This window comes from Chironomus tepperi, unplaced genomic scaffold (assembly GCF_022539635.2).
Source record: "Chironomus tepperi strain 1889 unplaced genomic scaffold, CSIRO-AGI_Ctep_v1 contig_309, whole genome shotgun sequence".
NCBI lineage: Eukaryota > Metazoa > Arthropoda > Insecta > Diptera > Chironomidae > Chironomus > Chironomus tepperi.
This window is the reverse complement of record NW_027226431.1, coordinates 2,577,357-2,591,530: the sequence shown is the minus strand read 5'-3', so window position 1 is coordinate 2,591,530 and position 14,174 is coordinate 2,577,357. Positions and strand designations below refer to the sequence as shown.

General features: G+C 30.7%; 2 protein-coding genes across 9 annotated transcripts; one reads left to right on the top strand and one right to left on the bottom strand.

The window, feature by feature from the left end:
- The first annotated feature begins 246 nt into the window (after window positions 1–246).
- Window positions 247–1,340, top strand: Vps28 (vacuolar protein sorting 28). Its single transcript, XM_070643177.1, has 2 exons — window positions 247–402; window positions 501–1,340. The coding sequence occupies exon 2, from the start codon at window positions 520–522 to the stop codon at window positions 1,141–1,143; it is 624 nt and encodes a 207-aa protein (XP_070499278.1). The 5' UTR covers window positions 247–402; window positions 501–519; the 3' UTR covers window positions 1,144–1,340.
- A 3,029-nt stretch (window positions 1,341–4,369) lies between these two features.
- On the bottom strand, window positions 4,370–13,871 carry lig (ubiquitin-associated protein-like lingerer). 8 transcript variants are annotated; one of them, XM_070643432.1, is made up of 10 exons: window positions 13,822–13,871; window positions 12,816–13,126; window positions 10,690–12,452; window positions 10,167–10,277; window positions 9,869–9,934; window positions 9,008–9,605; window positions 8,673–8,912; window positions 8,386–8,532; window positions 5,685–5,717; window positions 4,370–5,114 (listed from the first exon to the last, which is right to left on the bottom strand). In XM_070643432.1, exons 2-10 carry the CDS (start codon window positions 13,014–13,016, stop codon window positions 5,013–5,015), a joined length of 3,261 nt encoding a protein of 1,086 aa, XP_070499533.1. In that variant the 5' UTR covers window positions 13,017–13,126; window positions 13,822–13,871; the 3' UTR covers window positions 4,370–5,012. The 8 variants fall into 8 exon arrangements, with proteins under 8 accessions (XP_070499533.1, XP_070499535.1, XP_070499534.1 ...); XM_070643434.1 differs by having other exon boundaries at window positions 8,679–8,912; XM_070643433.1 differs by having other exon boundaries at window positions 9,869–9,931.
- Between the last annotated feature and the right edge of the window lie 303 nt (window positions 13,872–14,174).

Here is a 14,174-nt window from a genome sequence, read left to right as displayed (position 1 = left end):
AGTCTTTACTCATTAGCAGACATCAATCTTATATGTTCATTCATCTTTAGCGGAAAATATCAAAACATCCAATAGACATCAGAAACATCACTGATAAAGATTCAAAACTTCCATGCGTTAATTGTCATGTAATAATTTAATGAAAAATGCATTTTCTTTGCTAGCTCACAAATCTATGAATTTTAAATACTTTCATAAATATTTGTAATAATTCCTGGATCTTAGTAGGTAGGAGATCTCTGCAGTGCTTGTAAACATTGCCCACAAGTCTCAAAAATCATCTCTTTAAGTCCAAGGGTGGAAGTTCAAAGCCTTCTTTGTAAATACTGTTTATTGTTTTTGTTCGTAAAAAGTGATTCATCAATGAAAAAATAAATTTTAATTAAATTTACATAGATTCAAGTAAGTAGCAATAGCACAATAGCATTCATCGGATTACAGATGATTCAAACTCTCTGAATACCATGATCCATGACACTTTCCTTCTTTGTCTCGTCTAGATTGAAGAAATATACCAAAATGCAGCCAGAACTATATGAAGAAGTTAAATTATTTAGACATGCTAGAGAGCGAGAGAAGTATGATAATATGGCTGATTTATTTGCACTCGTTTCAACACTCCAAAATCTTGAGAAAGCCTACATCAGAGATTGCGTTACACCACAAGAATACACTGCTGCCTGTTCAAAATTACTTGTTCAATATAAAGTAGCATTCAAGCTCGTACAAGGTGATGAATTTCCAACAATTGATGCTTTTGTTAAAAAATATCGTCTCGATTGTCCTGCTGCTTTAGAGAGAATACGCGAAGATAGACCAATAACAATAAAAGACGACAAAGGAAATACAAGTAAATGCATTGCAGACATTGTGTCACTTTTCATTACAATTATGGACAAATTGAGATTGGGAATTAAAGCTATGGATGAATTGCATCCTGAATTGAGAGATTTAGTTGATACAATGAACAGATTATCAATAATTCCAGAAAATTTTGAAGGAAAGGATAAAGTAAGGACATGGCTGGATACGCTAAATTCAATGCAAGCTTCCGATGAATTATCAGACGATCAAATACGACAATTTTTATTCGATTTAGAATCGGCATATTCTGCCTTCAACAATCTTTTACATCACCCTTAATTCTAAATGGATTAATACCATATATAATATTTTCATGAATGAAGGAACGAAATGAAACGAAGAAATTGCGTGGAAATGAAAATAATGATTTTAATATAATATTCATACATACTGTATTATGTTAATATTACGTTGGAGACGATGCTCTTTCATAATAATGATAATTAATAAAGAGAAATATATATAATAATGGAGAATTTATTCTTTCATTGTTGTTCAATGAAGCCATATAGAAAGCAAAGCAAGTCATATCCATCATATTCAGACTTATGACTGACATAAACTGACTTTCTGTCCTTGGTTAATGTTATTGACGTCACATAGAAAGAGTAATGCCTATGAAAATTGATGCCAACAATCTAGTGCATCTGCATGGACATATGAAATGAGAGTAATCAGAACAGACACAGAAATGCAAAATTAGGATGTAATAGGCTGTAATATTGTGTAAAGGGATTACCACCAATAAGACTTTAATTGAATTTCCCATTTGACGTCAGTGTCACCCTACTTTTGGTCTATTTCATAATGATTATTAGACATTGTTGCGAAATTGACTTAAATTCTCTCAAGTCGCGACATTATGTGCCTATTTTGTTGATGAATTTGATCACTACCTTAATGTCTTTTGTCATTTCTGTTCTTTTTTCATGTTTCACCTTAGCACTAATGTCGTTCGGTTGAGGACTAAAAAAATAAGGCATTAGATAGTACGTCGCATAAATAATATGACATCACGGTCATCTCATTATGGTACAAATGCTACTATATTTCAGCTATTAGACAGTTTACGAAAATGATTTGCATTTTTTTTATTATGTCTTGTCTTCATGCGATTATTAGATGCCACTTTTTTGTGTGAGAATAATAGTCTCGAACATAAGTCAAAAAAAAAAAAAAAAATTGAATTGAATTCGCAACGCATGAATCACTCATAAAAAAGTTATATGGTTTAATGTGGAGGTCATCTATTGTCAAAATGGATTGACTTTAAGAGAGAATGTGCTGACTATGGAGTGTAATAATATACCTCATTAATAAGCATAACTAATGTGTTTGCAATTTCTTAGCACGCTTTTTAGTGGATTAAAAAATCGTTGGTGGCCGTTCAGTAAGGAATATTTTTGAAAAAAGTTCGTTTCATTTCAGTTCATTTGAAATTTTGAAAACCGTTGAAATTTGAATTTTTGAAAGTCGTTGACATTTGAATTTTTGAAAGTTGATGATATTTGAATTTTTGGCTGCCGATAGTATTCAAATTTTTGAAAACCGTTGACATTCAAATTTTTGAAAGTCGTTAACATTCAAATTTTTAAAAGTCGTTGAAAACCATTGAACTTTGAGAAGCAATTTTGCTTATTCAAAAATCCTTAGAAAATCCATCAAAGTCATAGTTAATAAATCATGATCTTGGAAGCTCAAATCCGCAAATATATTAACTCCAACATGGAGCTCATAAAATCCTCACATAAATTAGCCAAAAAACATAAAATCATTAAATAAATTACTAGATTTATTGAAGCCTTTACAAAAAAATGTCTGCAAACTCTCTGCATGTATCGGATACGAAAATGTTAATTGTTTGAGGTGAGATGTAGGTCAAGATCATTTCCAAAAATTGTTTATTTCTTATTAATTGACCGGTATTGTAATAAAAAAGTGTTATTTCGCCAAAATTTTCAATTAATGTTTTTGCGTCGTAATGAACTCAATTCGCAATTTCCAATACAAAAAAGCTTTTTTTAAGCATACAAGCTTGCCGTTTACATTTTTTTTCCGTTTCCTATAACGATTCTATGGTTTTATTAATGTTTTCGCATTAAAAGAAATCCTTTTATGGTCATTCAAGAGTGCCATAGACCTTGAAGGTGCATGATGTTTTTTTTTTGATCGCAGTCTAAGTCATAGAGTAGTCGTATATTGAACTTGAGCACTTTAAGTAAATATATCTTAATGCTTCAACTGTAAACAGCTAAAAGAAAAGATCATAGAGAGAAATGTTGTTTCTTTTTATAATGCAATGCTTTGGTACAAGACAATAAAAGAGTCTTGGCTTTCAGAAATGACATGCAGCCTTCAATGCTTTTTTAAACACAAATGTACTTGACATCAAGCAAGGGCTTGTGGAAATTTTATGTTCATTGTTTTCGTCTGTCAAACTGTAATAGGAATAAAAGTAAGTAGGAATGGCTGGAAATGACTTAAGATTTATTTTCTGGAATCATTGCAGATCGCGTGAAGAATCTTAATCTGGATGTAGGATGGATGATTTTGATTGATTCATATTTCATATTTAAGGAATATGGTATTGTTATGAGTTGATACTGTTGGCAATTAATCGGATTATGTATAGTTTGTCAGAAAAATGACATAAGTATAACACCCAGTTGAAGCTGGTGATGTAAAAGGTTGCATTTTAATTTTAGAGCCTACAGACTAATATCAAACTTAAAGAAATAGGAAAGAGACAATTCAAAATTAACGGTTTTAAAAATTCAAATTGGAACTGCTTTTTAGTATTCATGATGTAGCGACTTTCAAAAAGTCAAAATTGAAAAACATTAAAAAATTAATTTCAAAAAATCTGGCAATTTCAAGTGCTGGATAAAATTGCTTAATGTTCTATAAACGCTACTTCAATTCCAACTTTACTCTTAAAATATCTAAATCTGTCCACGCAAAGAATGCACAACTTTAGTTCCGCTCGAGAAAACACATCACTTTCATTCCACGCTGTATTAAAATTCTAGGCTGTTGCATATTCATAACAAAAAACATTCTTTGATCTTAGTTTTATTATTGTATTGTATCACGGGGTCAAAGTCCGGAGTCTAAGATGCTTAGCTTATGGCATCAAGAATTTTATGCTTAAATTCTGATGTTTTGTGCTTCTATTTTGTGAATTAACGATGAATTCTCATTGCGATTGTTAGAAATGATTTAGATTAGAGCTTAAAGGCTGTTTTGGCATTAGTTTGTGTATTCTCTAATTTACCACGCCCAGATTAGAATGAAATTTCATTGCATGACAATAAGTTCTATTCATAATCAACGATTGCCAACTTTCCACACAGACTACTGCCGACAGAAGCTAAATTACGATAAAAATCATTAAAAAGTAGTACGCAATTTCCGAAATTTGCAATAAAACAGACTGAAAATCATAATTAAACTTAATATTCACAAACCACGAAAATTATGTTGAAATTTTTAAAATGAATTCGAATTCACTATTTTCATTATCAGTTTTTCTTTTATTTTTTGTCATCTTCAGATTTTTTTTCGCTTATAATTCCTTAAAATTTAGTTAAATGTGTAATCAATAATTCATTCAAAGTATTTTTTTTTATGGATTTTGCATGAAAAATTAACAGACACAAAGGTTTTTCTTTTTTTTTTTTTTGTTTTGTTGCAGTAGAAAATTGTTTTTTTTTTTTTGTATCTTCATATTATCTTCTATCGCAAAAATGTGTATTTATCCTCAATTACTTTATAATGGAACTAATTTGCATTACTGAAAAATTATTATTATTATTTTTTGTATTTATAAAGTGTTGTGTGTTACTCGGGTATATTTTTTATGTTATTATTTATATCATGTTTTTCACCAATTAAAGAAAATTTTTCATGTTTCATCATCAATCCATCATGTTGTAGTATGCTGTGTGTGTGTTATGTTATATACCCTATTATTATGTATTCTTCAAAAAATCTTACACAAAAAGTCGTCATTAATTATTCATCAGTTTTTTATAAAGGATTCATTCCCAAAAGTTACTTAAAGAAAAAAAAAGGGAAATTTGTGAATTTTAAAAGAGACAAAAAGTTAATTTATATCATCTGGATGATGTACGTGCGAGAATGTGCTCTTAATTCTGTGGATTCCAATATGTTGATGTCGAGTAAGCTGGCTTTGAACCAGACTTCGATTGGCTACCAGTTTGTTGGCGCTGTCCAGAGCTGTTTGTATCCTGTTAAATAGAACAAAATTTATTTGTTAATTATCGTAGAAAATTTATCAATTTTTTCTGTAGTATTTTTTTTATATTTTATATTTGGAGTGATTCGCGAGAATTTAGAAAATTTGCAATTTGCTTCAAGTTTTTTTTTCATAATTATTCCTCATTTTTCATGCATAATTTTCTTTTAATCTCTACTAAAAATAATAAATAGTATCAAATTATAAGTTTTAAGCCTCAATATTCTTATGTGATATCCTCATTGGAACTTCATAGAAATGAGTTTCGTACCATTCAGCATAACTAATTAATTTATATTATAAATAATACAAAAAGGCTTTTAGGAGCAGTTTGGATATTACGTAAGCAATTTAAATACTGAAAATGCCAATTTTGGACATTATCCTTAAAAATTCAAAGACGACATCCCCCAACAAATATTACGTAATATCTCAACAAACCCCAAAAATGCGTAAAAATCATAAACTACCAAAAATTATAATTAAAACCGATTAAAAATAGAAAATAAGCAAGATCAACTAATAAAAGAAAATTGTGTAATTAAATTATAAACGGACTTACCCGTCGAGAATTTGTTATGCGTCCACCCTCCATCTATATTCAATTTTGTAATTGATATATATATTTTTATATTATCAGGATGTCCACATCGGTATATTCAAAATTATTTTTGTTGTGGAAGGAAAATAAAACAAAAAGTTTTCGTGTCATAAAAAAAATAATAAAATCGGGAAAGGTTCAAACCAAAATATGAGAAAATTTTAAATTAATTAGAATAAATTTTTTTTTTTGTTTGTTTTTTTGGGGGGTAGAAAAGGTTACAGAAATTACTTAAAAAAATTACTTTCTTGCAAAAAAAAAAAAAAAATCAACAAAAAGTATTAAAATAATAAATTTTAAAGGAGGAGCATTTCAATTAAGTAGATCAACCGGCTTTATTATCTTGCAGATTAATTGATTTTTACGAGAATTTTTCAGTTCAAAATAAACGTCAATAAATTAAATGTCAATTTAAATAATGAAGGTGGAATATAGCTTAAGATAAATGATCAAAAATCCTTGAAACTAGTTAAGCATTAACCGGTAATGCTGATCAAATGGAAAATTCTTATTAGAATCTTGTTCGAAATTCTCATTGATGTAGAAGATTTTAAGATTTTAGCAATACATGTTTAATTTCAAGATTATTCATAACTTCAATTAATTAGAAATTTAGATCGTATCTAATTAGGATATAATCAAGTTATCTGAGTATCAAGATCACCAGGAATAGATCATGAGCTGAGTTAAAATTCAAGCTCAAAAGAAATGTTTTAGCTATTGATCAATTAAAAGGATTAAAGTTTGAATTAATCCAAGGATTTAAAATAAATCCGATGTTTCATCTCTTAAAGTTTAAAACAATCAATTTGTGATTTTTCAATCAAATTAGTCTCTAGCACTTGATTTATTAATTAATGATCGATATTCTAGAAACTTGTTTGCCAAAATCTCTTGCGAATGACTTGATTTTATTTAATAATGATCCTAATTATACTTTTAATTTTTGACCATAAAATCACAAATTCTAAATTTTTATGAATAATGCTTTAATTATCAAGAAATTCAAGTTTAAGGATTTCCCCACAAATATAAATTTCAAAATTCCTCAAAAACCCCGGATTTTAGTTTAAAAATAAATCAATCTAGAAGAATTTTTAGTGCACATTAGTCAAGTCTTTAAAAAATAAAAGCAATTTGAATAATCTTAAAATTAAAATCCACGAAAAAGAAAGAAAGTAAAATGATCCAGAACGAATTACTTAAGTGAAATGCGCCATTAATATTAAAAAAAGAATAAAAAGATAATATTGATTTTTTGGAAGAATTGGATCTTGTATAATGTGTGTTTGTTAATTTTATTTTTCAAATAGTTTTTTTTTATGTTTTTCAATGCTTTGCATCTAAAATTTATAAAATATGGTAATTCATGCTTGTCTACAAAGAAAAAATTATATAAACTTTATACAGCCTCAAAGTATAAAGAATTATTTTTTTTTTCAACTATTATTCATATAAATGTTAATAATTCATCAATTTTTATCATGTTTTGGCTACTTTTTAGGCTCAGTTTAGAATTGGACATAAAATATAAATTTATTTTTTTTTTTTGATAGAATTTTCTGTCACGCGATAAACTTTTTCTCTTAGTAATTAAAATTAAAATAATCCTATAATCAGGGAGAAAATAAAAAATAACAAAAAAATGCTTTATCAGTCCAAGATCCAGTAAAAAAATAAATTTTCACGAAAAATAAGGATTTTTTTTGTGATATTTACACATTAAATAAAGATCAATAACAAAAAAAGAGATTTAATGCAGCGTGATAGGATAGAGGAAAGCATATAAATTAGAAATGAAGGATATAATGAAATAAATGAACTTATGTACACATATAATCGATTGTCTTATTTCACATGATGTAATTCAAACGAAAATATAAAAATAAGAAAATCGATGTCTCGTATTATTAGACATACATCATGGACTCATGTTAGCTCGTCAAAATAAATAAAAAACCTTAGACATTGTCAATTGTGACCGACAAAAGCGCATTTTCCATGCAATAAAATATCCCGAATCATTTTTAAAAAATAACTGTCAAATAATATTCAAATTTCAAACCGTTAATCAGGTCTTTAATTTTTAAATTTATTTTGACGGTTAATTTTCAATAAAATAAATTCAAATTTAAGCACTGAACCAATTTTAAATATCCTAACCCTGAAGAATCACGCGACAAAAAGACGACCAATTCACGCCCTGATTAGGAAAATGCGCTAAAAAGTACAAGTTATGAACTATTGCATATGTGCAAATTCAATTAAAAACTGATCCGAAATTCAATATCTAGCAATAAAATAAAGATTTTGAATAAAAACTAAATAACTAAGTAAATAAAAATAATAAAAATAAGAAGTAACATATCATAACTATACTGTCAACTACATTAGCAAATTTTCTAAAGCATATTCTCGAATTCTTTCAAAAAGGATGGAATTTATGGCTTTTTATCGCCGCACATAACTCTCTCAGACAAATAGATTATGTACACCGATAAATATTTTTTGTTAACATATTTATAAAGAATGAGTAAGATGATAAATGATAATTTGTTAGAAGGGATATATAAGAGATGTACGAAAAAGAGAGGGGGTTTTTTAAATTTTGTCTGGGTCTGATAAAATAATGTATTAATTTTGTTTTTCAATCGCGACTCACCTGATGAATTGGTTGATGCATGTTATGGTGCGGAGCCATTGGTTGAAGGTACAAATGCTGTTGGAAAGCTTGTGTTTGGGATCCAGCTTGTGAGCCTAAGTTAAATGGTGGCGGCGTTCCCGAATGAAATGACTGTTTGTCATAAGACTAAAATAAAATAGTGAAAAACAAAAACATTAGTTATTGCGAATCAAAGTAGGTTTATGGACGGATCAATAATATCACATCCATAAAACTACATTCTACAATCGTATAAAAAAAGTAATAAAGCACAAAAATTTGCTTACATTAACCTTATTCAATGTAACATGACTCTTATTGTACATCGATGATGCAATGTCAGAATTAGTCCCGGACTGATTGGTAGTTGAATGACCTTTAGTCTGTTGTCCTGTACTTTGATAAGTTGTCTTATTGTAATCAGGAGCAGTCTGATTTAATGTATCATAACCAGTTGAGCCATAACCACTATTGTATGCTGATTGCTTTGCAAATTGGCCAGCATTTGGATTCGTGGCAGGCATTTGCTATAATAATTAATTAACATTTATTAGAATTGTTTGCTTTTATGGATAAATAATGGAAATAAAGATTTAATGAGATTTGCGGTCATTGAACTTACAGAATAAATTTGAGGGAATTGTTGAAAGCTTCCAGCAGGCATCACATTTGTTCCATAAAAGTACGCGTAAGGTGGAAGATTCATTAACTGACTCGATCCAGCAGTTTGCTGAGACTGTACAGGACTGGAATTATTATCAGTACGTGCAAAACGTCCATCAGCTGACATTGTTGGATAAGCAACTGAGGCAAGATTTGAAGCTGTTCCATCGCTTCTTACACCAGCTAAGCTTGTTGGTGTTTGGTATTCATAATATCCTGTCATTGGTGTCATTCTTGGCTGAACTAATTGCATATCCTCAAAATGAAGATACGGTTGTTGCTGATAGAATGCTGGCTGAATATACGAGCTCATTAGTGGTATATTCTGAACGACATTGCTAGCACCATTTCCAGTATTTGCAGTTGTCCCCACTCCCGATGACGTATTTGTTGTCACATTTGTGCTACTACTAACTTGACTCGCGCCAGTCTTCATACCAGACGTTGATGTCGTAGACTTTGCACTATTCAGACCAAGAGATGTACTAATACTACTTGTAGTTATTGCCGTGTTTGAACTTGTCGATGAAGTACCGCTACTAACAGCATTTGTGGAACTAAAAAAATCACCCCAAAGAAAGAAGAGAATGAATCATAATTTTAATTAATGCATGAAAATTCAGTCAATTTCAATTGTCTCATTAAATCCAAAAATAGAAGAAATGACACAAAAATATAAAAGTATACAAAATAAGATAAGAGTAAAAACAATCAAGGAAGAACAATCATGTTAGAAACACAAAGTAAATTAGATTCAGGGATTAAATTCAAGCAAAAATCAGTGTGTCTGTGCGCTTTTTTGAGCGAAATCAGAACTTACCTGTCGTATGTTCCTTGAGTGCTTTTAAGTTTTGATGTTAGCGAATTAATACTACCAGAAAACCTGCTGAGCGTTCATAGAAAATATTTTTGTTTTTTGTTATATTAAGATCAGAAACTTTTGTGTTCAAAAAGACATTACTTTAGGATAAAATTATATGTTTAGTAAGTATTATATAAAATGTTTCGTTTTGGTTTTAAAAATAAAATTAAGAATGCCAAAGAGGATAAAAATGGTCTAAAAAAATAAAAATTGAAAAAAAGAAAACAAGAGAAAAGAGATATACTTTGATACTAACTCGGAATTACTATTGATATTGTTCGAGTTTCCATAGACGCTTTGGTTCTGGTATGAACTTTGTTGCGATTGATAGCCAGTTTGGTTTCCTTGATATTGGTTGCCCATATACCTAGAAATGACATTTATTTTTTTACTATTAGTCACTCTTTTCTAATCTGCTTGTTTCTTTTTTAGCGCATTTTTGCATGACTCAACATTAACATTTTGTAAATTAAACTGAATCTAGTTAAAAACAGTTCAGTAATTCACAATTCACCTCTTTTCATTTCATTTAAATTTTTTTAAAACCGTTAAAAAGTTATTTTTCAAATGTCATAAAACCGTTAGGAAATTATCGTGTTTTAGCAGCAAAAATGCACTGTGTGAATCATTGATTCATCAAAAAAGTCAGGTAACCTCTAAAAAAAGTTCTTTTGTTAAATTAGGGACGATAATTAAAACGACAAAATAAAACAATAAAAACGAGGAACACGATCCATGATAAAAATCAAGTAAATAAATAATTAATGACTGAAACTCACCCAGAAGTTGTTTGATTTGGATTACTCGAATTGTTAGAAACATTTCCAGTCGATTGAATTTGCTGCTGTCCAGTACCACTTTGAGTGCTCTGATTTTGCTGTTGATAAGAATTCTGATTATATCCGTATGAATTTGTTGATGCCGGATAATTGTTTGTCGATTGAGATGAATTATATGCATTCGAACCGTATCCAGATGTTTGATATCCTCCTGTTTTCTGAGAGGATTGATACGACAAGTTTTGATAAGCATTTCCAGATGCTGCATTACTTGCATAAATGTCACCAGTTTTAGTCAATTGATCGAGTGTTGATTGACCTGATGCTCCCATCGATGAAGCATTTCGTTGAGCATAACTACTTGAGAGATCAGCTTGTGTAGATGATGAAATAGATTCAGCAGTTTGGATTAATTGAGAAGGTTGAAGACCGCTCAGAGCTGATTGTGAACTTTTTGTTACAACGTTACTCTTATTAGCGGTATAATCATCGCCAGTCGATTGATCAAGTCCTTGAGAATATTTTTCAGTCTCATAAGTCTGCTCTTCCGTGCCCGTTCCAAAATCAAGACCACCGAATTGCACGTCAAGATATACTGGTAAATCAACATCAGGCATTTCAACTGCCGACGATGGAATTTTCGAGGGCGGAGGTACTCGAGCTCTTGATCTTTGCTGCTGTTGTTGTTGAGCTTGTACTTGTGCTTGTGCTTGCGCTTGAGAACGTGGAGCTTGTTGATTGCTGACAACTTGATCGTTGTATTGATATTGCACCGATGACTGATAGGCTGCATTAGTATTCTGAGTTCCTAACGTATTAAAATACTGAGATTGTTCGGCTGATAATGGCGCAGATGGCTGCTGACTCATTGACGGCATCTCGAGTGCTTGTCGTAATTGTTGAGCTGCAGTCGTAGAATGTAAATCACCATATTGACCACTTGCAGATCCACTTGAAACAACTGCTGGATTATACTGATTAACATCACTCTGTGGTGGATTTAAAATTTGTTGTTCCAATCCTGGCGGAGCTGATAGATCTGGCTGAGTCGATGGCGTAAATACTTTAGTATCAGATAATGAACCTGTATACTCTTCATTATCCCAATCGCCGCAATCTCCCCATGTTTCATCATTCTTAGTGTCGTTAGTAATTTGTGTCGATGTTGGATCCCAATTATCGATTTCTTGTTGGTGTTCTGGTTGTTGAGTTCGATAATTGTTAATCCGATGATTTTGATCACGTACTCTTGGACCGCCACGTCCTCCGCGACCTCTTCCTGAAAAGCCGCCACGTCTCGTTCCATCACCACGACCTCTCATTCCTCTCATACTATTACCACCTTCACCATTATCATTTCCTCTGGAATCTCCCGCTACACGCGAACGACCACGTTGTGAAGCACCACCACGATTCGAGATACGTCCTTTATAACGTTCATTTGAACCATCTCCACCACCACCACGGTTCGAATCACGATTATTCGTATTTGATGACTCAAATTCATCTCCCTCATTGCCATCTGATGCTGCTTTAGTTTTCTTCTTCTTGGTGGTGGTAATCAATGCACCGACCTCAAGATTTTCCAACAGATAGATAACAGCACGCTCCAAATCATTATCACATTCATATAATGCCAAGCAAGCATCTTCTTCTGAACGTTCCGTTGCTTCCATCAACTGAATCACTTTCTCACGTGTAGGATCTTGAGTCCCATTTTTGATTTCTGTAATTTGAGCGATGCGAATCTGTTCGGCTGTTGGCTATTATTATTATTTCATTTTTTTTTTTTTTGTGTATTATTTGTTCCGATGATGTCAATTATATTATTTGTTTTCCATTTTTTGTGATTTGTTGATGACGAGATTATTTTGTTGCACGAAAGAGACAAGATGCGGAAAAAAGAAAGAAAAAGTAAGAAGAGAGAAAGAGATTAAAATTATATCAAAAAAATATATAAATTGTAGAAATTAGGTGAATGTTTTTCATACAAGAACCGTAAGTAAACAAATAAAATAATGAAAAACACCACCATGATCATTAGCTATCATCATTATTGCAATAGTATTACATGTTTATTGTACGTACGAGAGCAGTAAGCTTGAAAAAATGTAACTGTAACTCACCTTTATATGTGGCTTTTCTTTTTCTGTCTTCGATTGATCAATATTAGTATTATTAACATTGGAACTGGCATTGTTATGTTTCTTATTTGTCGTAGAATTCTGATTGTTGCTCTGTTCTACAGCAACCGTTGAATCTTTCTGACCAGCACCTTTTCCGGATTTGCGACTTCCGCCGCCCGACGCTTTTTGTTGTGGACTCATCTTTTCTAAAAATTGCCTTAGCGCACTCTCAACAAGAGTTTAGTTTATTTTTGGGGTATATTTTAATTATATACACGACACACAGCAAGACTGTATATTTACAAGTATTTCTGTCAGAGAGATACACACAAAAAAAAAGATAAGAGAAGAAATATATTAATATTGGGAGAAATTGAAATAAAGAAATTACGTGTTTGAAAACAAAAGCTTTTAAGAAGAAAAATATTATAACTATTGATATTTTTTCACTGTCTGATGTGAATTAGTGAGCTTGAGGAACGGATTTTTTTGCTTTTTTGCTTCTAATTTCACTTATACAGAATCTTTAATTTCCATAGAAACGATTGTTTTGTCGAGTCGCGGAAAATGTACGGTTGATGGACTAATTTTTTTTTCTTTTCTCTTTTTTCTTCGTCGTCCCTGAACTTCTTTTTATCATCATCAAATTGAAGCAAGAGACTTTTCAACTTTTTCGTACAATCACCTTACTCTGCTTATCTTATATAAACAAATTTCGACTTCTGGTGTAATACCGTACGCGATTAGCTAATTTAATTCAGCAAATTTCTACTAGATTTCAATTTTTAGGGCGAAGAACATGTGGGACTTTAAAAAAATGGACGAACGCGGAAAAAACCGAGAAGCAAAATATTTTTTGTCAAATACTTTTTGAAATTCGCTGTTCCTTAATGTTATTTCTCTTAAACCGTTTTCTTCACTAACTTATTAATCTATTTAATATGTTTTGAATATGAATATTAAGCTATAAACTATTGAATTCACTTAATGAAAAAATTTTCCGAACCTGACAATCTAAGCCAATAATGAAACATGTACTTTTCTCCCCTTGCCGACTTTTCAAATTTCGAAAGTTCGTTATGTTTTGTTTACACTTTCTTTGCTTCTCTCGTTGCTGTTTATTTACGTTTAGTATAGTTTAACTCATTAGAAACTTTTTAAAATTGCTTAAAATTATATCGTTATGACATTGTTTACTTATTTTATCTATAGGTTGCTGAGATTGTTTGATACTAGTGAATTTTGATGAAATTAAAATAAATTTAGAAAATCATAGTGATTCATGAAAAACATTAAACTATCATGCACGCATTCATGTCAAAGCTGATAATGATCAATAATTTCATTAATTATGCATAA